The sequence below is a fragment of the Coniophora puteana genome (genome assembly GCF_000271625.1).
Source record: "Coniophora puteana RWD-64-598 SS2 unplaced genomic scaffold CONPUscaffold_4, whole genome shotgun sequence".
Taxonomy (NCBI): domain Eukaryota; kingdom Fungi; phylum Basidiomycota; class Agaricomycetes; order Boletales; family Coniophoraceae; genus Coniophora; species Coniophora puteana.
Window position 1 is genome coordinate 656,993 of NW_006913056.1, and position 26,441 is coordinate 683,433.

Here is a 26,441-nt window from a genome sequence, read left to right on the forward strand (position 1 = left end):
CGCATGGTCGAGAATGGTTTCGTTACAGGCCTCTCGTTGCGTCAAGGTGATGATCGCGATTTTTTCTGCGAGTCGTGCACGTACGCCAAGGCAACACGTGCACCGGTCCCGAAGACGCGCGAGGGTGATCGTGCAGCTGCCTTTGGCGACGAGATCCACTCGGATGTGTGGGGACCTGCTCCGGTCAACTCCCTCGGCAATAAGCGCTATCTCGTCACGTTCACGGACGACTGCACTCGCCACTCACATGTCTACATCCTCGCTCGCAAGGACGAGGTGTTCTCATCCTACCGCAAGTATGCGGCATGGGCTCGCACACAGCACGGTGCGCGAGTCAAGGTGCTACACTCCGACAATGGTGGCGAGTACACTGGGAAGGCATTCAGGTTGTTTCTCGATGAGGAGGGGACACAACCGAAGCTCACCGTCCACGACACTCCCGAGCACAATGGAGTTGCCGAGCGTCTCAATCGCATCATCTCCGAGCGCGTTCGCGCTATGCTCCATGCGTCCGGGCTGCCACGCTTCCTATGGGGCGAGGCTGCGCACCACGTCATCTGGTTGAAGAACCGGACGCCGACGAGGGCACTTGCTGATGGTGTCACGCCGTTTGAAGCATTGACGGGCCGCAAGCCTGACATGCGAGGTGTACGCGAGTGGGGTGAGAAGTGTTGGGTCAAGCGGAAGGCACACGCAGCGGCAGGGAAGCTCTCGTCGCCAGTCGAGGAGGGACGCTGGATGGGCATTGATCAGCATGCGAAGGGTTACAGAGTCTACTGGCCACGCACCCGCACGGTCTCGGTCGAGCGTAGCATCACGTTCGCGCCGTTGTCTCAGCTCGAGGGGGAGCCTACTGAGGTTGAGTTCGACGAGGAGTTGATACGCGAGCTCTCGCCAACGACTCACCACAACTCTGAATCCCCACCTATCCCTGTCGAGCCCATCACCCAGCAACCTGCTCCCGAACCTGCTCCCGAGGTCCATGACCCTATTGTTGAGGATGCTCCGCGTGCCCCACGCCCTCGCCGTCCGAGTCGTTATGTTCGAGACATTCAGCAAGGGCATGGCACTGCATCGGGTCGCCAAACTGGTGCTCGTTTCCCGCGGGGTCTTCAGGTGCCAAGAGAGCTTGCAGAGCTTGAGGGGGAGCATGCAGATGTAGTGGATGGCGAAGATGAGCTGGTGGCGGCGGATCTTGAGGAGCTCGAGGATGATGAACTGTTGGAGTACGCTCTTGCAGCAGCAGTTGCAGAGGTTGAAGCCCTTGAGCCACGGACGGTGGCAGAGGCTAAGCGGCGAGTGGACTGGCCATTGTGGGAGAAGGCCATGGAGGAAGAGATGGAAGCGTTGAGGAAGGCGGGGACGTGGCGATATGAGAGGGCGCCGGATGGAGTGAATGTGGTGGGATCGAAGTGGGTATTCAAGGCGAAGAAAGACGCATCGGGCAAGGTCGTGAGATACAAGGCCCGATTAGTCGCGCAGGACTTCAGTCAAGTCCCTGGCGTCGACTATTTCGACACCTACGCCCCCGTCGCCAAGCTCCCATCTGTCCGCACTGTCCTTGCACTCGCAAACCGTCTCGACCTCGAACTCCACCAAGTCGATATCAAGAGCGCATACCTCAACGGCGACCTCAACGACAATGAGGTCATCTACATGCGCCCTCCTCCTGGCTACTCTATCCCAGATCTCGACGGACGCGTTCTACGTCTTGTGCGTACTCTCTATGGGCTGAAGCAGTCAGGTCGGCGTTGGTATCAGAAGCTTGTGAGTATCTTCGTCGACTCGATGGGTCTCAGCCAAGCGCAGGTCGACCAGGCTGTATTCTACCGCCGAGATGCCTCCACCCTCCTCATTGTAGTCGTGCATGTCGACGATTGCACAATCGCAGCCTCCTCTCTCGCCATCGTCACCCACTTCAAGGCCCAGCTTCGCGACCACGTCGAGGTCACTGACCTCGGCGAGCTGCATTGGCTTCTCGGAATTGAAGTCAAGCGCGACCGCTCTGCACGCACCATCCACCTCTCTCAATCCTCGTACATCGACTCGATTCTCCGGCGTTTTGGCCTCGACGAGCTGAAGCCGCTCTCGACGCCCATGGATCCGGCAGTGCGACTCACGTCGGCGATGACGCCGCGCACGACAGAGGAGATAGCGGCGATGCGAGACGTGCCGTACCGCGAGGCGGTCGGTGCGCTCATGTACGCCTCGCTCGCGACGCGGCCGGACATCACGTTCGCCGTCGCGACCGTGTCTCGCTTCTCCTCGAACCCCGGCAAGGCGCATTGGGACGCTGTCAAGCGGATCTTCCGCTATCTCGCTGGCACTCGGACCCTCTGGCTCACGTACGGCGACCAGCCTCGTGAACTCGTCGGTTACAGCGACGCCGATGGCAGCATGGCCGAGGATCGCCGCGCGATCTCCGGCTACGCGTTCATCATCGACGGCGGCGCCGTCTCGTGGAGCGCGAAGCGGCAAGAGGTCGTCTCGCTTTCGACAACCGAGAGCGAGTACGTCGCCGTGACGCACGCGACAAAGGAGACGCTGTGGTTGCGCTCACTCGTTCGCGAGGTCATCGGCCCGCTGACGCTCGACGGGCCCACCACTCTCTTCTCCGACAACCAATCCGCCATCGCCCTCGCCCACGACCATCAGTATCACGCCCGTTCGAAGCACATCGACGTCAAGTATCACTTCATCCGCTGGATCATCGAGGAGGGCTCGATGCGACTCATTTATTGTCCGACTGACAACATGGTCGCCGATGCACTCACGAAGGCCCTCCCGTCCCCCAAGGTCAAACACTTCGCGAGTGAGCTCGGACTCCGCGAGGCTTGAGGGGGAGTGTTGGAATCGCAAGCGGCTCGACGGAGATCCTGCGCGTCGGCCGACGACGTTCGACGACGTCCGTTCGTGTTCGTCATCTTTCGTTCCTGACTATACCCGTTTCGTATTTGTTATCGCTGGCTCTTCGCTGGCCGGTCTGGTTTTCTTTCATGTTACCTCTTTTGTATTGACGTTTAGGCTACAGCTGTCATTATCCGTAGTTACCAGCCGTACGGCCTTTGTTGGCTTCATTCGCTTACTTATACCGTAGCGTTTCGTTCGTCGCACCCCAGACTTTGACTTTCCGCGTCTGGGGTGAGCTCTATTTCTTTTCTCGCTTGTTTACAACGTGTACTTATTCTACCTTAGTTTTGAACGCGTTGTTTAGGTGAATATACTAGACTTTGACTTTCCGCGTCTGGGTTTTGAACGCGTTGTTTAGTTTCTACAGAAAGATGGTGATATTTGGGTCACCCTCCTACGGGCCAACTTGGCTAATCACCCCGATAAGCCGCACTCGGCCTTATCAGAAATCACCGCTGGTGGATGGCGTTACGGTCTCCAAACATCACCGTCAGCCGACGCCTACATTCGTAGTAGCAATGGTATCTCGATAAAAGCGTGGGATCTCGTAGTTGATCTCAGTAATATCAGCATCATCAATTCTGGCGATATAATATGCACATTCTATGTCTCCAGGTATGTCGTATGCCGGACCGATGTACTGGCTACTAATTGTGCGGACAGCTTCTTGACAGCAGTAACTATGAGGTATAATTCTTACGGCGATTTCATCTCCCAGTCGAAAAGTGGCTCTTGTGCCACTGGCAACAGTGGTCAAACCTGTCGAGGAGGGATGGCCAAAAAGGTCGGTACTTTCAAGTGTACAGCCTGGGACACCTATATCGCTGTGAGAACATGCATTGTGGGCAAATACACTATTATGAAAGGACCTTCGGCTTTGCTAGAGAAGAAGGCCCTCCACGACGCCATGCCCGTTGTCTCAGTAGACCCGAAAACGACCCAAGCACTTGCAAGGAGCCTGTCGAGTGGTACATTCATCGATATGCAGTTCAATACGTTCACTCGTATGCGCAAAGTGGGCAACCAACAGAGGCTCTGTCGTCCCCTTCCCCTGTACGCAGCATCTTCGGCTCTCAAAGGCGTCGAAGCATGTGGCGTCGGTCAGTCTTACTTTAATCGTACTGATGACCGAGGCTCATTTTGTCTTTGATATGCGAATTGAAAGACATCGCTGGAACAAACTGGAGTAGCCTCTTATCGACATCCGACCACGGACGATCCTTTGTAGATGCAGGCAATGAGTACGAAGAAGACAGTGACTTCGATCCCGATGAGCACATCATCGAGGAAGTTGTCGAGAAAGTCCATGGTACTTTGGTGTCCAGTATGTGTTACCTATCCTGCTACGATGCGATTCCAATACTAATCCATTCCTGCTTTAGATACGAGTGACACAATGTCTGTTGGCTCTTCAGAATTCTCGGACCTCACATCTGATGGATTGGCGATGGCGACTTATCCCTCGGTTTCCAGGACCGTCCTGGTCACTGGAGCCGCCTATAAAACGTAAGTACTGCGCCAAAGATATCCGATGATAGAGTTCACGCAGAGTAATTCTTGCGTTCTTGATGGGGCAGATGGAAGGCGTTCTTGTTCTATGCTTACACCGGCCAGACCAACCTTTCCTCTCTTACGTCGTGCAACGTCTCTGAGGAACTCCAGGCACTGCCGGCTGACAGGACGGAGGATTCCCGGTCAGAGTGCCCTCGGTGCTCCCCAAAGTCGATGTATCGACTGGCTCACAAGGTATGCCACCGACTGGACGTCTCTTTGCCCAAATCACAGGCTTACGAGAAATGCTGCTCAGCTTCAACTTGAGTCTCTCAAGCAAATCGCATTCCAGGAGATCCGGAGAAACCTCAAAAACGAGAACATATTGACCGAAGTCCTCTCCAAATTCACCTCGAGGTGGTTACTCAATAGCGCTCCCCGTAACAGTTAATGATCGGCTGACGCATGTACCCTGCAGATACCCGGAGATACGAGACATGGAGACCGACTTCTTGCTGGCTCATCGTCACGAAAAGGGGGTTATGGACACCCTCCCCGGCAAGATGGAGCGCGTTATGCGAGGCGAGATGCCGCATTGCAAGGAGGTGCTCACCGCCATCATGTTGGCGAGCATAAAGCGCGATTGAGAGCTCTACTCTCTCAATGGCACTCGTCCTGTTCGTTAATGATGGCAGCTCTTTTCTGTACCGTGAATCGCTTGGTGGGAGTAGCTAGTTCGCTTGACCGCGTTGTGTTGCACATGCATTTCTCACCAGAAATTGAAACTACCGACGAGGAATCCCGATTGTGATGTCTCTATTTCCTATGAGATCCGCTAGTAGCTAGTTCATAGTATGTGAGAGGCGTTCACGGTGAGACTGTCAGGACACTTCTTCATGATACGTTGTCACTGGTTTAGACTGAGAAGTTGTACTTAGCCACTCGCGGCTGTGAGCGGGGGAAAGAAAGCGACCGTGGGAACGCTCTGCCGACTGGCGGCTCAGCGTGTTTTTGGCAACATGTTTTGGTCCTTTGCTGACTGTCGTCACCTAGCACAACTTCAGTGGGAGTGCATTTGACTGTGCGCCTATTTTGAACTTCTGACTCGATTTGGATGCTGAATATCAGCTCAGGTGAATCATCAGCACACCCTCAGCTGCTGTCTGCTTGTGTTCATATGTCGAGGCGATGTTCAACAGTCACAGTGTTCAGTGGGTAAGACGCAGTATCAGGTGCTGACGACGATACAACACAGTTTATCGCGCATTTGTCTCGAGTAAGTATTGCGAGAATATCATCTCCCAGCAGACCTCCACATTCGCTCAGCCGAGGTCTGACTCGGTACCTCCAAGCTCAAGAGATCATATCAGGACAAAGGCTTCTGTCCATCCAAGAGTCCATCATGGTTCTCACTTTACTCTATGCGTTAGCCCAACTCAACCGGTGAGAGGTTTCAGCTTTATAATCGCTGCTTGGCTTCAATGTTTAGTCACTTGTACGCAACTCACAGCCATCGATCAGCTACTATGTTCGATCTCCAATCTGCCCCGTTTGAACTCTCCGAGGCGACGTCAGCTTGATGCGGACACAGCGCTCGGCTTGCAAGCGTCCATCGTACATCTAGGCCCCTCGCTGTATCTTTTCGGGAGCCTATCGGTGTTCCCCTATCAAGTAAGCCCGGGTAGTGGCATGGATAGCACATCTGTCTTGTCATCAACACTGTTGAATGGATTGACACTCGCTTTCTCATGCGTGGTTTATTGCGCTTTGATGGCTTTTTGTGCGCACTTCCATTTCTGATGCTGTCCTTGATGGCCACCCGTCCCTCACCGGCTCTCTTGCATCCCGGACCATGTCTCGGTGGAAGCTCGGCTCTAAAATAATGTTTGCTTTGTTGTCCTTCGCAGCATAGCGACTACTGCTCAAGGAAGACTGCTCAATAAGTGGCGAATCTCAGGCACCCTACATTGCCGAGCGGCGCGGAACGCCACTGGACTTACCCTTACACCTCGGTTGGGTCAAAGACGACCGAGCACTCGCACCATTAGTAACCCCTATCCTAGGGCCTGATACTGGTGGCAGCGCTAACGGTAAGCTATCCCTTCAATACCGAGTCAACGCTTTCTCACCAGCTCATGATTTGCTTTCTGAACGAGAAGATGACACTGCGGGGACCGACTAGTATGCGGGCGTTATCAGGGACTAGCGATGTGATGCGTGAGGGCTACATTTCATTTTCATTAGGTTCTGTCATAGACTGGTCCCTCCGGACCATAGGGAGTTTATACGAGTGCCTTCAAGATCGTCGGTCATACAAAACAAGCATCCGACATCGCCAAGTGGGGTACACATCCGCTCTATAAATCGCCTCAATTTACAGAGTTCTTCGCCCGCAACCATCCCCTACTATTCCTTCATATCTTCTGTCTTACTCTCTCAATGCTTACCTCCAAAGGCGTTGCCCTCGTGACAGGCTGCACAGGCGGCATAGGCCGTGCTGTCTCTCTGCGCCTTGCAGCAGACGGATTCGACCTCGCACTCAATGATCTCCCGCACAAGCGAGATGCCGTCGACAGCATCGCAGCAGAGCTTTCACAAGTGCGCTCGGGGATCAAGACGTGCTCTGCGCTTGCAGATCTTCGTTACGAAAACGAGGTCAAGGATATGGTAGCGTCTGTGTCGGACCAACTGGGTGGTATTGACGTGGTAGGCTTTAAGTCCGCAGTGGTGCTAGCGAAGACTGGACTGACATGTTGTGTAACCAGCTGGTGGCTAATGCGGGCGTGGTCAGAGTTAATGCGCTTGCCGAGCGTGAGTCCACTTTTTTTTGTTCATGATCGACGTCGTTTTTATTTCCGACCCTTTCTTAGTGAGCGAAACGGATTGGGATGACGCATTCTCGATTAACGTCAAGGGTACATTCTTTTGCTACAAACACATCGGCGCACAGATGGTGAAGCAGGGACGCGGGGGACGCATCATCGGCATGAGTTCGCTAGCAGGGAAAAAAGGTACGTATATCATTCATCTATTATATACTTCCGTCGTTTTAAGCTAATCATACATGACAGGTTTTGCCCTCCTCGGCGCGTATTGCTCTTCCAAGTTTGCCGTGCGCGGCTTGACACAGGTCGCCGCCGCTGAGCTCGGGTCTCATGGGATCACGGTGAATGCATGTGCACCTGGCTTGGTAGAGACGCCTATGCGTGAGTCCTATGGTTGAAATCAGAAACAATCCCAATTCTAAGCGATATTCTCAACGTCAGTTAATGAACTTCACGATGGGATACTGAGGGCGAGTGGTGGTACTGTTGATATCTCAGCCACGGTAAAGTGTTGCCGATGAATTTAAACGCGATCATATCTGTTGACATCCAAATGATAGATCAAACAGCTTTCAACACTTGGAACCAACGGACAACCCAAGGACATCGCAGACCTTATATCATACCTGGCGTCCAAAGAGGCTCGCTTTATAACAGGTAAAGTAGTTTCACCCGCTAGATTTACGTGATATACTCACCATGTTTTGTGCTCATGACAGGGCAAACGGTAAGGGTTACGTTGCGTAACAGGCTCAGTCATGCTAACCAGAAAACAGATATCCATTGATGGAGGCGTGCACTTTGACTAATTCAATCTGTAGCACATTACTAGTGTTATATAGAGCAAATCATGTATGCGGTCCGTAATAAAAGCGCGAAAAATCTGATCCGCTACTAGTAAGAGTATCTCAAACGAAGTCCGGAACGCAGAAAATCCTCGGGACACTGAAAATCCTATCCTCCGTCTCCTCCCTGGTCCGATGTTATATTCAGAGCATATCCTACCCGACCAGATCTCGTTCTCGGACGACAACAGCTTCGCCTGTCTATGAAAAAATTTGTCCCGCACGATGCCCATACAGTCAACGTTCGACGTGCAGATCGCCGTCGCCTCCTGCGTCTCATCATTGTACATCGCCTGGACCGCCCCGATCCGCGCGTCCTGCGTCTTCTCGATGGCGAAGGTGAACATGCTACAGCCCGTCCACGACGGCTGAACGAGAATGCAGTCCGCGGAGAACGGGAAATGCATCATTGTCTGCATGCGGATTGTGAGTTCGGCTGCGCCATTCAACGTTAGCTCCGATTCATCCCCTGACTGGTGGTTATGGCACGATGGTATGATCAGTCTTGCAATGATAAGCATGTCTTGGTGTTCCATACTTCCTGTTGCGACGAAGATCCTAAGGCCGATGAGCACAACCTCGGTTTCGCCGGTGGTCAGGTCGACGATCGAGTCTCGCAGAATGGAGACGTCCCTCATGTAGCACCGATCGATTACACTTGAAGAACATACGTGGGGGGTGCCTGCATGTACGGTAGCGAGGGGAAGTGCGCTAAGCCGTGTTCGGGTCCTCGGAGTGTCATCATTGGAGTCGTCCATATAGGGCCGAACAACGAAGAGGTGCGTGCGGGAAAGAGCTTGGTAAGGTGCCCATCGCTTCTCTTCTTCCTGGGTGTTAAGAGGATTTAGATGAGCGAACATTGAACGGGGAGACAAAGGGACGCACGGTTTCTGTGAGGTTATGGTTCGAGATGACTGTAGGATTTACATCTCTATCAAGGGATCCGAGCCACCATACGAATGATCTGTCGTTCGTGTTTGACCAATGTACCAAGAGTGCACCTGGACTTAATGTCGAAAATACAGCGGAGCTCGAGCCTTCTAGGCAAAAAGAGCTCGGTAAATCTCCTCGGTTTGATGCCCTTGCCCTGATCTTCCATGTCCAGTTGAAGCCTATCCTAGCCATGTCATCAGCTCTGAGCAAAACCAACTTGTGCTAAAGTAAGGCACTCACAATTCATCAGGCCCTATACTGGAGGGATGACTTGGAGGCGGCATCCTAGCGCACCGCTCAAGTGTAATGAATGCACACTTCACTTCACCGTAAGACGTGACGTCCAAGCGGCCCATCGACGAGAAAACGTATCCCTTCCCTACATCCGCTTCCCACACTATGGTCTCACGCCGTGAAGGACTTCGCTCAGATTGCATTGACCTGTACACGCATTGCCTGGTGTGAGGGTGCTACACCAGATCTGTTTCCGCCCCTGCTCCGTTCTTGAAATAGAGCAGCTATTTACCGATGGTTTCGAACAGACTTGGCTTCATACCTTTATCCACCCCCGTCAACACATTCAGAGGCAAACCAGGATGAAACAAGCACTCACGGCTCCTCCAAATACCCCATCTCCTCGTCCGACAACTCAAACCCACCAACCAAAGCTTCTCTCAGCCTCTCTACCGAATTGACACCAACAATGGGGCTCGTCACCGCGCCTTTGCCTCCCCTCTTGTTCTTAGCCCAGGAAAGGGCAACCTGGCCCATCGTGCGCCCATGCTTCTCCGCGAGCTCGATGATGCGTAGTATGATCGTGCGGTCCGCATGCGAGATTTTCCGCTCATATGGCGTGTCCTTGAATCCCTCGGAGCGTACGGTGGACGTGCCGAGCGGGCGCGCGAGGTCTCCACCCGAGAGTGGGGCCCAGGGAATAACACCGATGCCGTTGTATGCGCAGTAGGCGTGCATCTCGCGTTCCTGTTAAAACACAATATTTGACGAGGTCAGGTTGGTGGGTACACGCGTAGCAGTGTATGCGCACCTCCTCGCGATACAGCAGTGAATACTCATCCGACATGCTTACGAATCTCGTCCACCCATGCCGGTCCGCCACCTCGTTCATCATCGCGAACTGCCAACACCGCATCGAGCTCGCACCGATATACCGCACCTTGCCGGCCTGCACCAGGTCGTGCAGCGCCTTCATCGTCTCCTCAACGGGCACGAGCGGGTCGAACCTGTGGATCTGGAGCAGGTCGACGTAGGGCGTCTCGAGCCGCGTGAGCGAGCTCTCGACGGCGTTGAAGATCGCGGAGCGGGAGAGCCCAGACTGGTTGATCTTGTCGCGCTCGACCTCGGTGCCGGGCTGCGCGCGGCTCGCGCCGCCTGAGGTGTCGGACACGAAGCCGTAGCACTTGGTTGCAATGATGAGCTGGTGGCGAGGGATGTTATACTACTTCGGGATAAATTAGGCCAGTGTGAGGGGTCGTGCCAATTCGATAGACAAGATTAGCCTGGGCGTACCTTCTTCATGAACTGACTGATGATATGCTCAGACTCGCCGTTGGAGTAAACGTTTGCGGTATCAATGGTGTTGACGCCCAAGTCCCATGCTTCTTTCAGTATGGATATCGCTGTATCGGCTTCGACAATCCATGGCTGATGCGCATGTATAGGTATCTGAAGATGATCGAGGGAGAGGACGCGTGCTTACAGCTAAACCCCATTGCGAGCTGCCAAAACTCATGGCTCCGACCTAACCATGTTTTGATCAGAAGCACATGGGAGGGGACGAAATGAGCGTACAATAGGCACAGAGACCCTAAGACCGGATTTTCCGAGTTGTCGATATTCGACTTTCAAGGTAGTGGTGGACATGGCTGGCGATAGAGGTTCGACACGTTGCAGATGTATGTATATGACGGTCAACGCGATGGACCCATATTTATACTCTTTGTGGAGGCGCAGTGAGACGACGACGAACAGCAAGAAGCTGCGGTTTGAGACTGAGCCGCGTAAACATGTTGTTTATCCGCCATCTTGACGACTGGACTATTGAACGATTGAAGAGCGAGGAAGGGCCCGTTGCCTGCGCAGTGCACCGCAGAGAGTGGGTGAAAACCGCGGCCCGACGCGGCATATGGCGTGTGAATAAGGACTTGATGATGGGCAAGTTTTCACTTTTGTCCACGACCCTACCTATAGTAAACCCAATCAATGACACCTTGCTAAACTCTATCGATACAAACACGCACCCACAGGGACGCTGTCACGGTGCCCTAGTCTTACCCTATCTCTTGTCTCCTCTTGTCGTCTCTTACCTGAACCAGCGCTACCTACTTCTACTATGACCGTTCGGCCCACTCTGCGCATCGTACGCGAAGAGTCCAATGGTAATATGTGGGCTACTCTTCTCAAAGCAGAAGGTATTTCCGACTTGAAGACGTATATGACAGCTTCCTCGGAAACCAGCGAATTTGGATGGCGCTATGGGATCACCACAGACTTTCGTAAACATAGAGAAATCAAATTCTGCATAATCCAAGTTGATCTTACCGACATCACCGCGCATGCGAACCCTGACGCTTTCAAGTTACACTTCTCTTGGTGAGTCGTAGGGTCCCCCGCCGCCCCAGCATCCCTCTCGTGCTGTAGATCGTCAGCACCTGACCATCGTACAGCACATTTGGAGACAGCTCCACTCTGAATGGCGAATTTGATGAGACTTCTAAGTTACTCCCTCCTCTCCAGTCCTACGGCATTTCCGTCGAGGGCCAAGTAGGACTCATTCACAAGATTAATACTATCTCCACAGCCAACGATGGCTTCCTCGTACTTGTAACGGCGCGCGTTGACGGAAATTTGGTGGCTGCACATGAAGCTTTCCATCAGTGGGTTGAGACAGCCCCCGGGAAGATTGAAGCAACGGACTTGGCAACGGACATACTAGTCAAGAGCATCTCGAGTGGCGCCTTTGCTCATACTCAGTTCAATGCCTTTACGCGGCGGCGAAAAGAAAGAGATTGCCAGCGTCTCTCTCACCCTCGGCCCCTGTATGCTGCATCAGTGGCGCTTGAAGGTCTCAAGGCTTACGGCGTTGGTAAGTGCAGACCTAGAGGTTGCCCCCCAAAACTGACTGCGCATCTGCAGGAGACCTGGATGACATTGATCAAACATCTTGGCGCGCCCTTGTGTCTGATTCTAGCTGCGAGCGAGACTTCTTGGACGTGAGCGATGAGTACGAAGAAGACAGTGATCTCGATCTCGATGAAGAAGCTGTGATTGAGGAAGTATCCCAGGACGTGGCTAGTATTTCGGTTTCCGGTAGGCTTTCTTCTTCTGATGAAAATGCTGTCACATTGGTGACTGAACATTAGTTACAGGTGATACCGCCTCTGTAGGATCCTCTGCGTACTCGAAAGTTACATATGGTGAAATCGGAGCAGCTGCTTCGCCACACGCGGCTCGGAAATTTGTGGTCACAGGAGCTGCGTATAAGACGTACGTCATATTAAGGATCCGTTCCGCCGGGTTCAACTCGTGAACTCATGCATCCAAACAGATGGAAGACGTTCTTAGTTTACGTATACACTGGGAAGATCAAGTTCTCCACTCTCACCTCTAGGAAGTCCGGTAACTCCAAAGATACAGATACATCTGATGAGCAGTTCTATGGTTCCCAGTGTTCGCCTAAGTCAATGTATCGTCTGGCTCACAAGGTGCCGTGCTTTTTTCCTCCCGCTATGTGATACTTACAAGATTTTTCCTAAGCTTGGCATTGAGCCATTGAAGAGACTTGCTTTTGAAGCGATTCGCTCTAACATCATAATTGAGAATATATTGCACGAGATTCTATCCAAGTTTACTGCTACGTGGGTCCTGTCATGTTTCTCCCCGCTTCACATGAGTCATACAGGCGTCTCCCCCATTCTCCCAGGCACCCGGAGGTACTAGCAATGGAGACGACCTTCTTCATGGCTCATCGGCGGGAGGAGGGGATCATGGACTCTTTCCCGAAGGTAATGGAGCGGATGATGCGAGGGGAGATGAATCACTGTCGTGAGACGTTTAATACCATCATTATGACTGGCATGAGGCGCGACTAGATTCATGATGAAGGGTCATTCAAAGGGCCAGAGGTTTCAGTTCTATCCTACGATATTGTCATGCTTCGTTAGCAGCAAAATATACCACATGAACAACAAAAATGATATACAATATGACGGGCCGCCACCATTGTAGGAGAATTGTATAAATGCTGAGTTACACGACCGACATCATATGAGCCTCGTGGCACGTCAAGATCAGCGCTTGCCTTGAGTTGTATAAGGAACACATCTACCACGATGCTCAGCTCCAGTACTTGGGAACCGTCCCTCTTTACTCCCCCTTCCGTCCTCTCCTCTCTCCCTTTTCCCTTTCCGCCTCGCCCTTGGCCTTCGCTCGTACCAGCCTTCGCTACACCATGGTCTTGAGGCCAACCTTGCGCATCGAGCGCGAAGAACAGAGGGGTAACACCTGGGTCTCTCTTCTCCGAGCAGACTTAGTCGATAGACTGGGCGAGCAAACAATAGTATTTTCAGATAAAAGCACGTATGGATGGCGGTATGGCCTCACACAAACTCCACTAGATGAGCGCCGCAACCATGGATGGACCATTGTACCTCCACCACGGGAATGCAATATATTGGTTGATCTTGGCGGCATCACCGATTCCACCCCCATATTCTGTTTTTCTTGGTCTGTGAAGCACTCTTCATCTTTCCTCGTTTACTGATTGGAGTCCGTAGCTTCACTACGAATAGTCGTGAAATTGAACGCTGCACTTCGTTATTTGGCTCGAGTACCACTCGCGGGCCTGTTGGCCAGGGCTGGGATGTCAAGAGCACCAGCCTCGGGTCAGAGGGACAAATTGGGCTCACCCATGCAATCGGTTACGCTTTAAACTGCATTTGTAATGAGTGCTATATTTTAGTCAAGGTGGAAGTCGAGGGCGACGAGGAAAATGCTCGACGAGTTCTGGCTTCGTTACGCAGCGCACACGCTGTTGTTCCCGATGTGAAACCTACAACGACGCAAAGCCTTTCAAGGAGCCTCTCGAACGGGACCTTCATCGACACACAGTTCAACGTATTCACGCGAAGGCGCCTGTTGGGGGCTCAACAGCGATTATGTCGCCCTCTCCCGTTGTACGCAGCTTCCTCAGCTCTTCAAAGCATTGGGGAAAATGGAGCAGGTCCGCGCTGCTTTGCGCTCATAGCTGTTCACTGCTCACTTTGCGTGTTGACAGGTTGTTTCAGTGATATCGCGGGGACAAACTGGGGTACTCTTCTGTCGACCTTCGACTGCGGGCGATCCTTCGTTGACGCGGACGACGAGTACGAAGACGACAGTGACTTTGACCTCGAGGAGGAGCACATCATCGAAGAGGTTATTCAGAAAGTCGGCACGACATCGGTGTCCAGTAGGCGTTGTTTTTTCTTCTTATTTGGAAGGCGATTCAATAATGACCCCATCTCCCTCCCAAGATAAAAATACGACGAACTCTGTTGGTTCATCAGAGTTTTCGAACCTCACCCCAAGTGAGGTTGCCTTGATAAGTCCACCGTCGATTTCCAGGACCATCTTGGTCACCGGCGCAGCCTATAGGACGTAAGTTTCGACAAAAATGTAACATCGAGGGACACGCTCACCCAGGCGTCATCACTGCCGTTTTGTCGAGGCAGATGGAAAGCGTTCTTGTTCTACGTTTACACTGGGCAAACCAACTTCCTTCCACTTACCTCTAACAAAGTCGTTGATGAGGATGGGACGCTGCACGTTGCTGACGAAATCAAATCAGATTGCCCTCAGTGCTCTCCGAAGTCGATGTATCGGCTTGCCCACAAGGTACGGTAACCTATCGGTCTTCGCCTCTCTAGAACATCAGCGGCAGAAGCTCACGAGAACGTGCTGCCTAGCTTCAATTTGAGTCTCTGAAGCAGATCGCAGTCCGGGAGATCCAGAAGAACTTCAGTAACGAGAACATTCTCCACGAAGTCCTCTCGAAGTTTACTTCAAAGTGGGTACTCACTAACGCATTCCGCGCGATGGGAATCGGCTAATACACATGCCGCATATAGATACCCCGAGATACGAGAGTTGGAGATCGGATTCCTGCTGGCTCATCGCCACGAAACGGGGGTCATGGACACCCTACCGGATAAGTTGGAGCAGATCATGCGAGGCGAGATGCCGCATTGCAAGGAGGTGCCAGCCGCCATCATGTTGGCGGGGATCAAACGTCAGTGATACGACAAACACATGTTGGGCTTTTCTGGGAATAAAGTAGTCTTCATCTTGCTCACATGTTCGTGTACGCGAGTACGATAGTATGTTTGAGACACGCAATGTAATCTCCAACACTTCGTTTTGAAGGACATGCGCCGAGCTCTGGAAAGGCAGGAAGTATCGGGGAAAGATAACAGGCCGTGAGAAGACCAGTGCTCTGAGCGCCCGTGGGAAAGGTTCGTTTGGTCTTTTAGGCAGGTGCACCGCCTCTATACAAGGGCCATGACACTAAACAGTCTTCTTTCATTCTCTTCTCATACGATTCATTCTCATCAAGCACTCGTAGCTCAAAATAGGCGGATTAATCATTGAAAGGTGAAGAGCGATTCCGAACCTAAGGGCGAAGCTTGGGCCGCTCTTCTTCGACCATATCACAGGTTCTCTCTCCATCCTGATGTCAGCTTCTTTATAGTAACTTGCACTGATATATAGTATCCAATCGCATCTAGAGTGTTTGCACAGGATACTAATTAAGCACTTCAATAAGATCTCAAGAAGGCATGGTTTATCGGGCTATAGACAGGATATAAACAGCTATAAAGTACCGGTATGCCCCAGAATGGCGGCGTAGATTTCTTCTATCTTGCTCTGCATCGCGGTGAACGCGGATCCTAGAACGGGTACAGAAATGGGTTGGTAAGAATACTTACACTTTGAGCATCGTGCGAGTGAACCATTACGCGTATGCCTCGAGGCTGGCGCCGAAGCCCAACTTGCCAATGTCAGGTTTGGCGCCTCTTGTATCGCTGTATATCAAGAGGGCACGTTCCCTCGAAATGCTACTCGCCCGTCTTTCATATCCCTCTTCACAACACATTTCTTCCTGTGCTCACTGTCTTTGATGAGCGTGTTGTTCGTCGATCGCGAAGAAGAAACCGGGGAAAACTGGGCTACCCTCCTTCGACCATCCCCAGAAATATTTAGGAGCGTGGCGGTGGCCAGGGGGGAAACAGTCTTCTCAAAAGCTGTAGGACTTGGGTGGCGTTACGGACTGAAAAAAAACCCTAATCTTAAGAATGGCTGGGATATCATAGTCGACCTCGCCGACACTTCATCTCCAGAGTATAACGCCACATCGGTTGACTTTTCTTGGTGCGTTCAATTCGCTGATAGCTTCTGACTAAGCATGCTCATGTTTTCCATAGTGGGATAGCCAAAATCGTCTCGAAGCCGAAAACGGGAAAGAAAGAAAAACGCTTTCGGTCTATGCCTTTGGTCACCCTTCAAAGTCATTGCCATCAGTTTTCAGATGAGAAGCGAGGTCGATTCGGCTGCTGTCATGGCATTGGTTCTTTTTCCGATGTGAACGAAGCTGATTGCATTCTCGTCAGCGTGCGCATCACTAGTGACCTCCCCTCGACGGCGACAACGTCTAAAGAGTTCGTGGCGTCTGTAGAGTCTGCAGAGCTTGCGGCGGATGGAAACTCTGCGTCGTCCGCAGCGTTTGATGTTCCTGCAGAATCTGGGGGGCATGCAGAGGCAGAGCTTGCAGTACCTAATGAGCCTGCGGTACCTGCGGAATTTCCGACGTCTGCGGTACCTGCAGGACTGGCGATACCTGCCGCAGAGCCCGTGGTGCCCGCAGAGTCTTTGACGCCTGAAGATCCTGCAATGCCTACATTGAAGCTGGCGTTGGCTGACGCGCTCGAAGGAAGCCTCTTAAGCGGCACCTTCATTGATACTAAGTTCGATGCCTTCTCGACCCGGCGCCAAGCAGGTGGGGAGCAACGCTTATGTGGACTCCTTCCATTGTATGGATCTTCAGCGGTGCTGAACCGCCTAGAGCTCGAGTCCGACGCTAAAATTGGTGAGCCGGATCTGAAAATCGGGTGCCCTCCACGCTATGCTAACATCTAAGGACCGACAGGAAGTCACAGCACTATCGGCCGAATGAAACTTTGCGATGTCATAACTTCGAGCGTCTGCACTTATCTCACCGTTGGCGATGAGTATGAGGAAGACAGCGATTTCGAAGAAGGGAACATCTTAGAGGACGCAACGGGAGATCCCTGGAGCGTTTCCAAGACCAGTGCGTCAAGTTTCTTGATTTCCGTTAAATGTGGAAGTGCCGGCGCTGAGCGCTGAGTACTGAGGCTTCATTAAAAGGCGCCAACATGGCTGACTCCGTTTCGGTTCCGAGATATTACGTGGTTACGGGTGCCGCATATAAAACGTAAGTCGTATGCCTGTTCGTTCCCGCTAATTTTTGACAAGTTCCTCCTCAATTTAGATGGAAAGCGTTCCTTTTGTACGCGTATACCGGCCAAATGAAGTTCTCTCCTATCAAATCCAACCGAACCAACGGCGTAGAGACGATTCACGTCGATTCGCCCTCTGGTGATACCAAAATGAGATGCCCAGCGTGCTCCCCCAAATCCGTGTATGAACTAGCTCACAAAGTTCGTCGTCTATCATCCATTTCCTAAAAGTGCATGAGCTTATCACCTCCGTTCAAGATTCAGCTGGAGCCGCTAAAGCAGCTGGCTTTTGAAGAAATACGCAGAAACCTTACGAAGGACAATATCCTGCAGGAGGTCCTGACCAAGTTCACCGCCAAGTGAGAATTCAAGCCATCCCTTTCAATTGTCTTTCTATGTTAATTACTACTCGAATAGGCATCCAGAAATATGCGAGATGGAGATGAACTTCTTGATGAGTCACCGCAACGAGACCGGAGTTATGGACTCGCTCCCGGAAAAGATGGAGCAGGCGATGAAAGGTGAAATACCGCACTGCAAGGAAGTGCTGACCGCCATTATGATGGGTCTATGGAAGACATCTTAAGCGTCAGACTCACTTTGGTATCAGAGCTGCTTACGACAGTTCAAGTAAGGTAGAGTAGCGGCCCCAATGACATTATATTGACTGTAGTTGCTTGGAATTTGATATGATCATCTGCACTTCAACTTGTACTTAGCTTTCGGCTGTAGCTTTCGGCTCTTAGCTTTCGGCTGCTTCTAATTCCTGCCTCACCCAAATACTCCGTATGCAATCATGCCTGCTCCCAGCCACCGAGTCGCCCAAAATCGATTGTCATGCGTCCTCCTCTGGTCCCAGCTCGTGACTAGTACACGTTATGCAAGATCAAGGCTGCGAGCACGCAAGCTGTGTCCGCCGCGCCTGCACATAGAATGACTCATACCATCAATAAAGGTCGCATATATTTGAAGAGCAAAGGATGCGCGTCGCTGCTCCCGGGACCCGAAACGCTTGAGCGACGAGCGGTGTGAGGAAAAAGGAGTATGGGAACTCGACGTCTGGGCCTAGCTAGCTGAAGCGCTGATCAGCGCTGATCAGCGCAACCAGCACCTAGACTCGCGTCAAGCCCATGTTCGATGCCACTTCATTTTCGTCGTCAAGGTCGATGTGATCCAGAAAATTCTCAATCATCATCATCAATCATTTAGCCTGCATCAGCTCTTAGATCTCAGCTGCCTCCTTGCCACGGCGACCGCCTGTTATTTCGTCCCGGTCTTCACTTCAAGCTACCCATGATAATTGCATTGCCTATGCCTCGCTCCGACCCGGTTTTACGGAATCAGCAATGACATGCCCACCGGTAACTAATTTGATCAGAGTGCGCGTGGGTTTGCCCTAAAATGCCGGCATAGATCCCTTCTTACTTGCTTTTTCGGCTGAAGGGCTTCCTTGACAGCTTCTTTGAGGATTAATAGCGGAAGATTCACGGAAGAGGAAGAATACTACCGCAATATTGGGTGTTGTCGTACCGGAGCAGCAGCTCCTTGTTTTCGGACCTAGCGCTGGTCATATTCTTATATCGGAGGGCGCGCACGCTCCCGCCCACGCGATTGTGAACGGCCTTTGTTCCCCCTTTTGTTACTGGATATTCCTCGTTTTACGCATCTATCCAGATTGATATGTTGGTCGTTGAAGGCGAAGAGAAAAGCGGCAGCTCGTGGACCGCCCTTCTTCGAGCACGTTCAAACATTGCCTCAACCGTCGCCGTGGAGAAGATGGCCTTCTCGAAAGCCGTCGGATACGGGTGGCGTTACGGACTGAAAAAAAACCCTTGCCACGATGGCCATTACCACGATACAGGTTATAATTCGCACTACAACGTGGGGGGTCGCCGCGTACCTCACGGGTTATGCAGTGGCCTGGGGAGCTGGGATATTCTGGTTGACCTCACCAGCGCTACGTCCTCAAACCAAAACATCAAGGTCCACTTTTCTTGGTACGTGAGGCACGTTGAGTTCGTTCGGATGCGTGTTTATATAATCGCTCATCTAGTGGCGTCGTGAGCTCGTACAATATAGAAAACGTGTCCTTGGACGGCCTCCAGAGATTCTGTAGAAACTTCTCCGCCGAGGAAGTAGGCCGGTTTGGCTTCTGTCATAGGATTCATTCCGTCCGTGACTTGGCCAATGATTGTTATATTCTCGTAAAAGCGCGTATCACCGGTGACCAAAATTCTGTGCAAAGAGTCTTTGACCCGTTCTTTAACGCTGCTACCGCAATGGCTTCAATGAGGGCAGAAACGACCGAGGCCCTCGAAAGGAGCCTGTCAAGCGGTCCCTTCATTAATACTAGGTTCAACGTCTTCTCGAGCCGGCGTAAAGTAGGTGGGGGACAGCGCTTGTGTCATCCCTTGCCGTTGTATGCGGCCTCGGCGACATTAAATCGTTTGGAGCTCGAGAATAGCAACTACGGTGAGTCGCATCGGTGAAACCTGGATCTTCTACGTTGCTGACCGATAGAGAAACCACAGGAGACGTCAGCAACATTAAGCGAATGACGCTCTGTGACATTATATCCGCCAGGATAACTGAACGCGCCTTCTTTGATGTCGATGACGAGTACGAAGAAGACAGCGACTTTGACGGGGACGAAGGGAGCCTTATAGAGGAAGAAGCAGAGGAATCCTGCAGCGCCTCCAAGGCAGGTTCGTATATCCTCTCATCTCCAATCTTCGAAGTCACGACCCTGAAAATTTTGTCAGACTGTAGTGACGCGCCAACCTCTGCTAAGTCTTCCGGAATCTCGAAGAACACGTACGATGATATCGTCTCAGGATGCATTCCAGCGACCCCGAGTACCTTTGTAGTCACGGGTTTCGCTTACAGGACGTACGTCGTACGGTTGATCAGCGTTCTGTCAGGTAGAGCTAACGACCCTAACTTACTTTCAGATGGAAAGCGTTCCTATTTTACGCTTACACTGGTCAAGTTAATTTCTCTCCTCTCACTTCCAACCCGCACAAATATGACGAAAAGACCGACGATCATGGCTCTGGCCACAACGATATTAAAACAAGGTGTCCTCCGTGCTCTCCCAAATCTATGTATCGCCTCGCCGATAAAGTTTGTCGCTCATCACTAGCATATAATTTACTATACTTACAAACTTAACGTCACACGTCCAGATTCAGATAGGGCCGCTGAAAAAACTTGCGTTTGAAGAGATATGCAAGAACCTCAACAAGGACAATATCCTGCAGGAGGTCTTGTCCAAGTTTACCGCTGCGTAAGTATTAACTCCCCGTCATAATTTTCGGTCAAGTTGATTTATTGCTCGCATTGAATAGGCATCCGGAGATACGAGAAGTGGAAACGCGCGTCTTGATGGGCTGCCGCAGAGAAAGCGGGGTTATGGATGCCTTTCCAAAGAAGATAGCGCAGATGATGCGAGGTGAGATACCGCACTGCGAGGAAGTGCTCGCCACCGTCATGATGACTTTGTGGAACACGTCGTAAATACGGGCGGAGGCTGGCTACGATTGCTGTTAAGAATATATGGTACCGAAAATCTGTCCGCACTCACCTCACTTGTTCGCAACGGCCACATTCTCAGACTACCAACGTAATCAAAATACCCAAAACTTCGTCAACGCAATCATGTGTGACTTCTGACCAACCTGAACTTACGGGTTCTTCTGGGGAACGTCCCACTAGTCCGCTGAGAGTACAACTTCCCGGCCAGTAACGCATCAAGCGCTCACGACGGTTCAGGATCCACTGTCTCGGATAATGAGCAAGTCAACCCCTCGACGTCGCCCGCGTTCTCGTAGAGGACAATCGAGACGCTGGCCCTCCGTCGATAGGCACGCTGCAGAAAACTCGGAGTAATATGATCACAACGAGCGCGTGGGGACGCGGAGAGGTCAGCGCTGTTGATGATGTCGGGAGTGGCCTCGCATGCACTGGCAACGACGTGGGGGAGGTTTGGAAGGACATCCAGACGACAGGGGTGCTAAGCGGTGGATACCATCCGTTTGACTGCAGGTCAGGCCGTCTAAGAAAAGCGAGATTCAGAAATGTTTCTAGACTTAACGGCTGGATCAAGAAGATATTTCAGCTACGACGCCCACCACCATACTTACAGAGACGTTTGAGAGACGTGCAACTCGTTGACGGACTGTGGAAAAGGCAATTACGTGAGCACTTTTACAGTCGGGGTGTCTCGGCTCCGAATCACTCCGAGACGCGGCAACAGTATCATGGGAATTGCGAGGACTTGCGGGTAGGTCGCTGTCGGCCATGTCATGTTCATTGTGTTCGCTGCCATTCTGGCTCGGAAATGGGGGCTATCTGACGCGACGGAGATGCGGAAGGCAGATCTCCTGTACAGTCTTACGAAACACCCTCGTCCAATCAAGGTCTCACCTCACATTCCCTGCTGAAACCACTAGTGTGTTATGACGACCCGGAGCATTGAACAGCTCGGCCTCCATCACCCTTTGGCTCGCAATTTTATTTGCTGCAATGACAGGCACGACACCCGTTATAAAGCTGCGCTGTTCAGTATGAGCCGATACATCCACTGAACGCACGAAGCTCTCCCGTTCGTATCTAGACCACACCATCCTACCTCAACCTACTTCCGACACGCCATGTCTTCTCCCAAGTTTAGAGTTGCTATCGTGTAAGTCCTAACATCTTACACCACGCGCTTCTATACTCGATATGAACATACTGAATCATGACCCGCAGTGGAGGTGGTGTCGGCGGTGTTACCCTAGCTGTCGCCTTGTCCAAGTATCCGGACATCGCCGTTGACGTGTATGAACGCGCCTCGCAGTTCGCTGAAGTCGGCGCTGGTGTTGGCTTATGGCCAAGACCCTTCAAGGTATGTTTAACATCCGCTCTCTTGATCTAATGCTAGCGAGCTGATAGGGCCTTCCCTTAGGTGCTCAAGAAGCTGGGACTGGGCGATGCGCTACTGAAGAAGACTCCCGTACCGTACATTGAAGACGAGTACGGTGAGTGACGCGTCTTTTATTGAAGGGTTTGTGATCTCATAATTTGAACAGTGACCGCGATGAACTTTCGAAGGAGCGATCTAGAGGAGGGAGAGTACTTATACACTATGAAATCGAAAGGTCAGCCATACGATTTACTGCATGCCGATAGCATATACCCAACATCTGCCTTTTGAAACCGTTCAGGTAACATGATCCAGGTTCACCGCGCCGACTTCCTCAGTGTCCTGGTGGACAACATCTCGCCCTCCGTGAAGACGCATATGTCCAAGCGAATTGTGTCTTATACTCAGCCCTCTTCCGGTAACCCTTCGGAGCCCATCACACTCACGTTTTACGATGGCTCAACTGCGACATGTGACATCCTCGTCGGTGCCGACGGAGTCAAGTCTGCCATCCGAAGAGGGATGATGCAAGACCTTTCTCGAGATCCCGCCGCCCTCGAGAAGTGCAGCGCCGAAGAGTACCTCGCCTGCATCGAGCCAGTGTTCAGCGGCACCGTATCCTACCGCACGCTCATCCAAGCGGACAAGATTCGAGCTGTTGATCCCAACCACCGCGCGCTCGACGGGGTTTGGTGTGTACGTCTTTTACCTCATACACGCGTATAAGAGCCAGGCATTCGAACAGCCCTTGCAGTGCTTGGGCGAGAACAGGTCGGTCGGAACCTATCCGATATCCATGGGCAAAACTGTGAACTTCTCCTCGATGGCGCTCGACAAGGAGCTCATGGCCAACGCGTTCAACCCGGACCCGAGCCACCGCCAGACGTTCGATGGCGAGTGGGTCAGGCACGCGTCGGCCAAGGAGTTCACTGAGGTATTCAGGGGAATGGAGAAAGACGTGCAGACCTTGCTCGATGTCAGTGCTGATTCATATGGTATGACTTTCGATGTTGATTGACTTGCTCTCGTCGTCAGTGCATCGAAGAGGGAAATATCTGGGCTGTTAATCTTGTCCGACACTTGCCGGTACAGGTCCACGGACGCGTTGCATTACTGGGCGATGCCGCTCACTCTATGACGCCTTACCAAGGCTCAGGCGCAGGCCAAGCCGTCGAGGTCCGTCTGCATCGGTTCAGAACAACAAAGCCTTGGGAACGCTGATAATATGTTCGTATCGCAGGATGCATACGTGCTTGCCACGCTTCTCGGCCACCCAGGCACGACGCTCGCCACGGTCCCTCGAGCTTTGGCCGTTTATGACGAAGTCCGCCGCCCGTTCGCGATCGGTATCGCCGATGCATCCCAAGAAGTAGGTCGGATCTCGGGGCTGCAGATGGACCTCCCGTCTTCCGAGATTGGGCCAAAGATCGCTGAGATCACCAGCTGGGCATGGGAGACCGAGATTGATGGTATGCTGGAGGACGCGAAGAGGATGCTCGAGGAGCGGGTATAAGTATCTCTGGCCAGTATCGTCGAATATTCTTGTAGGTCCAACGAATGTGGATATCACTGTGACCTTCAGCTGTTCGTCCTGAGGTAATATGTCAACCCTACATCACATCAACAAGTGGGAAAAGTTCGCCTCCGAGATTGATTAGACCGTGGCAGCCGACAACTGCGTTCTGCAATTAGGCAGATCCTGGACTCGGGCTCAAGATGGACTACATCATTGTGATGATGCCGCATGCCTGCAGGTAGTCTGCAGGTCCTCCCGCACACAAGGCGATAGCGGCACCATCGTTATTCATTATAGTTTGTCAGGCAAGTCTGGTTCCACATATACATCAAAGGAGGGTATATAGTACGTCATTTCTTCTATAGCTCTTTAGCATCCTCAGATGCACCTTACGTAGCGCCACCTGGCAATTCGTTCTTGCGTCAGATTAATTTTGCACAGAATACGTAAGGGTATATCCTGGTCGGTGGAGCCGAGTTGGCGCTGTGGCGAATTCCTTTTTGCTCTACAACGCGGTCTCAAGTTGCCCACTGTTCGCCATGGGCAAGCTAATGGTTGAACGCGAGGAGAAAAATGGTGCAGCCTGGACGTTCCTACTTCTACCATCCGCAAACACAGTTTTGGACATGAGAGCGGGGGAGACAGCCTTCTCAAAGACGGTAGGGTATGGATGGCGTTATGGACTAGAGAAAGCATCGTCTGCTCCCGGCCGCCCTTGTCTCTGGGATATTGTAGCAGATTTAACATATGCTTCCTGTCCTGATCCGAATCTCGAGATTGAATTTACTTGGTACGTGGAGATTGTTGGTTCTGCTGAGCTTAGCCAATTCTAACCTCTTTACAGCGGCATTATCAAAGGTAATAGGAACATATCCGAGCCTTTGCCCGACCTTCGTCAGTGTCGTAGCATTTCCCCTGCGCGACGGAGCCGCCTCGGTTATTGTGATAAAATTGGCTCTTTCCTCGACTTGTGGGGCGCTGATTGCATTCTCGTGGAAGCATATATCCATGGTGACCTTGTCCTCGCACAAAGCGCTTTCGCGCCACCGCTCAAGGCCGTCGCTGCGAAACAAGCGACGCCACCGATGAAGCTGGACATGGTCGACGCGCTCGAACGGAGCCTCGCAAGCGGCAACTTCACTGACACCAAATTCAACGTCTTCTCTTGCTGGCGTAAAGTTGGTGGAGGACGACAACGCTTGTGTCGTCCTTTGCCCCTACATGCGGCCACATCTGTGGTACTGAACCGCTTAGATCTAAAATGCAGCCTCAACTTTGGCGAGTTGTGGGGGTGGAGATCGATCGTTGCCGAAGAAGGGGCTATCAGCGAGAGGAGAAAGGCACTCCGCGACATGCTGTGCGCCAGTGACTGTGAACGTTCATTCCTTGATGTAGGCGACGAGTATGAAGAGGACAGCGACTTCGATCCAGACGAGGAGAGCGTCATAGAAGAAAGCCCCCACGGCGGCTCTACCTTGTGTCCGCCTGCTCCCGGTGCGACCTTGAGTGAGTATACATTCTCATCTTCACAAGTCACGGCTCTGACGATCTCCTCAGGCAATAGCGACGCGACGATCTCCGTTGCGCGTCCGGAGAATACGACGAGCAAGTCTAAGAACGCCATGTCTGGAGGCGTTCCCCCGATCCACAGTACATTCTTGGTCAAAGGCGTCGCTTACAAAACGTGCGTCACACAGATGATCCGAATCGTGACAAAGCTGGTGCTCACTGTTGACGCTTTTCGCTGCCTTGTAGGTGGAGAGCGTTCCTGTTTTACATTTACACCGGTCAAGTCAACTTCTCCCCTATGAGCCCACAAAACGGGGGAAAGGTTGAGCCCGACTCGCTGGCCAACGAGACTAAGCTAAAGTGCTCACCGTGCTCTCCAAAGTCCATGTATCGTCTGGCCATCAAAGTTCGTCCTCCGCCTTTCGCATTCTATGAACCCACAAAGCTAACTGATCACTCGCGTCTCAAGCTTCAGCTAGAGCCGCTAAAGCAACTCGCGTTTGATGAGATACGCAGACATCTGACGAAGGATACCATCCTACACGAGGTCCTATCCAAATTCACTGCCAAGTATGTCTTCATTTCTTCTTATACTCAACTTTCCCGACCTGACGCTCGCAAAAGACATCCAGAGATACTTGAGATGGAAATGAACTTCTTGATGAATCATCGTAGTGAGAGCGGGGTTATGGACTCCCTCCCGGAGAAAATCGAGCAGATGATGCGAGGCGAGATGACACACTGCAAAGAGGTGCTCGCTACCATCATGATGAACTTGTGGAAGAAGGCGTGAGTCTGGTGGGGGTTCTCTGTAGCTATCAATGTACCAGGTGCATGCGATGTTGATTTGCGAAAGTGAACCAAATCAAACACTCCCAGAGATAGTTCTCAACATGTGTATCAAACACGTTACCTGCCATGTGTCGCAATGGAAGAATCAGACAATGACGTTATTATTAGGGAGAAAGAGTGACA

The 26,441-nt window shown here is 52.0% G+C and overlaps 8 protein-coding genes across 8 annotated transcripts; 6 read left to right on the forward strand and 2 right to left on the reverse strand.

Moving 5' to 3' along the window:
* Nucleotides 1-3,769: 3,769 nt before the first annotated feature.
* CONPUDRAFT_151827 (uncharacterized protein) lies at nucleotides 3,770-5,048 on the forward strand (the record flags this gene model as incomplete). Its single annotated transcript, XM_007768552.1, has 6 exons — nucleotides 3,770-4,010; nucleotides 4,076-4,234; nucleotides 4,293-4,416; nucleotides 4,488-4,656; nucleotides 4,718-4,818; nucleotides 4,880-5,048. The coding sequence occupies 6 exons, from the start codon at nucleotides 3,770-3,772 to the stop codon at nucleotides 5,046-5,048; spliced, it is 963 nt and encodes a 320-aa protein (XP_007766742.1).
* A 1,792-nt stretch (nucleotides 5,049-6,840) lies between these two features.
* CONPUDRAFT_151828 (NAD(P)-binding protein) lies at nucleotides 6,841-8,035 on the forward strand (the record flags this gene model as incomplete). Its single annotated transcript, XM_007768553.1, has 8 exons — nucleotides 6,841-7,107; nucleotides 7,167-7,212; nucleotides 7,272-7,412; nucleotides 7,473-7,607; nucleotides 7,668-7,729; nucleotides 7,787-7,883; nucleotides 7,946-7,953; nucleotides 8,003-8,035. The coding sequence occupies 8 exons, from the start codon at nucleotides 6,841-6,843 to the stop codon at nucleotides 8,033-8,035; spliced, it is 789 nt and encodes a 262-aa protein (XP_007766743.1).
* Nucleotides 8,036-8,082: 47 nt separating this feature from the next.
* CONPUDRAFT_163848 (uncharacterized protein) lies at nucleotides 8,083-9,468 on the reverse strand. The gene is made up of 5 exons (XM_007768554.1): nucleotides 9,245-9,468; nucleotides 8,957-9,188; nucleotides 8,610-8,898; nucleotides 8,237-8,540; nucleotides 8,083-8,198 (listed from the first exon to the last, which is right to left on the reverse strand). Exons 1-5 carry the CDS (start codon nucleotides 9,439-9,441, stop codon nucleotides 8,135-8,137), a joined length of 1,086 nt encoding a protein of 361 aa, XP_007766744.1. The 5' UTR covers nucleotides 9,442-9,468; the 3' UTR covers nucleotides 8,083-8,134.
* A 145-nt stretch (nucleotides 9,469-9,613) lies between these two features.
* On the reverse strand, nucleotides 9,614-10,885 carry CONPUDRAFT_53005 (Aldo keto reductase; the record flags this gene model as incomplete). The annotated part of the gene is made up of 5 exons (XM_007768192.1): nucleotides 9,614-9,985; nucleotides 10,050-10,460; nucleotides 10,532-10,666; nucleotides 10,722-10,763; nucleotides 10,814-10,885. 5 exons carry the CDS (start codon nucleotides 10,883-10,885, stop codon nucleotides 9,614-9,616), a joined length of 1,032 nt encoding a protein of 343 aa, XP_007766382.1.
* Nucleotides 10,886-11,354: 469 nt separating this feature from the next.
* CONPUDRAFT_163850 (uncharacterized protein) lies at nucleotides 11,355-12,850 on the forward strand (the record flags this gene model as incomplete). Its single annotated transcript, XM_007768555.1, has 6 exons — nucleotides 11,355-11,614; nucleotides 11,689-12,107; nucleotides 12,158-12,331; nucleotides 12,391-12,508; nucleotides 12,570-12,726; nucleotides 12,779-12,850. Coding segments are annotated over 6 exons (1,200 nt in total), but the record flags the coding sequence as incomplete, so codon positions are not given.
* Nucleotides 12,851-19,814: 6,964 nt separating this feature from the next.
* Nucleotides 19,815-21,051, forward strand: CONPUDRAFT_151832 (uncharacterized protein; the record flags this gene model as incomplete). The annotated part of the gene is made up of 6 exons (XM_007768556.1): nucleotides 19,815-20,007; nucleotides 20,067-20,240; nucleotides 20,298-20,424; nucleotides 20,487-20,658; nucleotides 20,721-20,821; nucleotides 20,883-21,051. 6 exons carry the CDS (start codon nucleotides 19,815-19,817, stop codon nucleotides 21,049-21,051), a joined length of 936 nt encoding a protein of 311 aa, XP_007766746.1.
* A 909-nt stretch (nucleotides 21,052-21,960) lies between these two features.
* Nucleotides 21,961-24,068, forward strand: CONPUDRAFT_101102 (FAD/NAD(P)-binding domain-containing protein). Its single transcript, XM_007768557.1, has 8 exons — nucleotides 21,961-22,219; nucleotides 22,288-22,423; nucleotides 22,484-22,556; nucleotides 22,608-22,676; nucleotides 22,743-23,137; nucleotides 23,187-23,417; nucleotides 23,477-23,617; nucleotides 23,682-24,068. The coding sequence occupies exons 1-8, from the start codon at nucleotides 22,188-22,190 to the stop codon at nucleotides 23,952-23,954; spliced, it is 1,350 nt and encodes a 449-aa protein (XP_007766747.1). The 5' UTR covers nucleotides 21,961-22,187; the 3' UTR covers nucleotides 23,955-24,068.
* Nucleotides 24,069-24,496: 428 nt separating this feature from the next.
* On the forward strand, nucleotides 24,497-26,326 carry CONPUDRAFT_163852 (uncharacterized protein; the record flags this gene model as incomplete). The annotated part of the gene is made up of 5 exons (XM_007768558.1): nucleotides 24,497-24,747; nucleotides 24,802-25,463; nucleotides 25,515-25,641; nucleotides 25,713-26,036; nucleotides 26,091-26,326. 5 exons carry the CDS (start codon nucleotides 24,497-24,499, stop codon nucleotides 26,257-26,259), a joined length of 1,533 nt encoding a protein of 510 aa, XP_007766748.1. The 3' UTR covers nucleotides 26,260-26,326.
* Nucleotides 26,327-26,441: the final 115 nt, after the last annotated feature.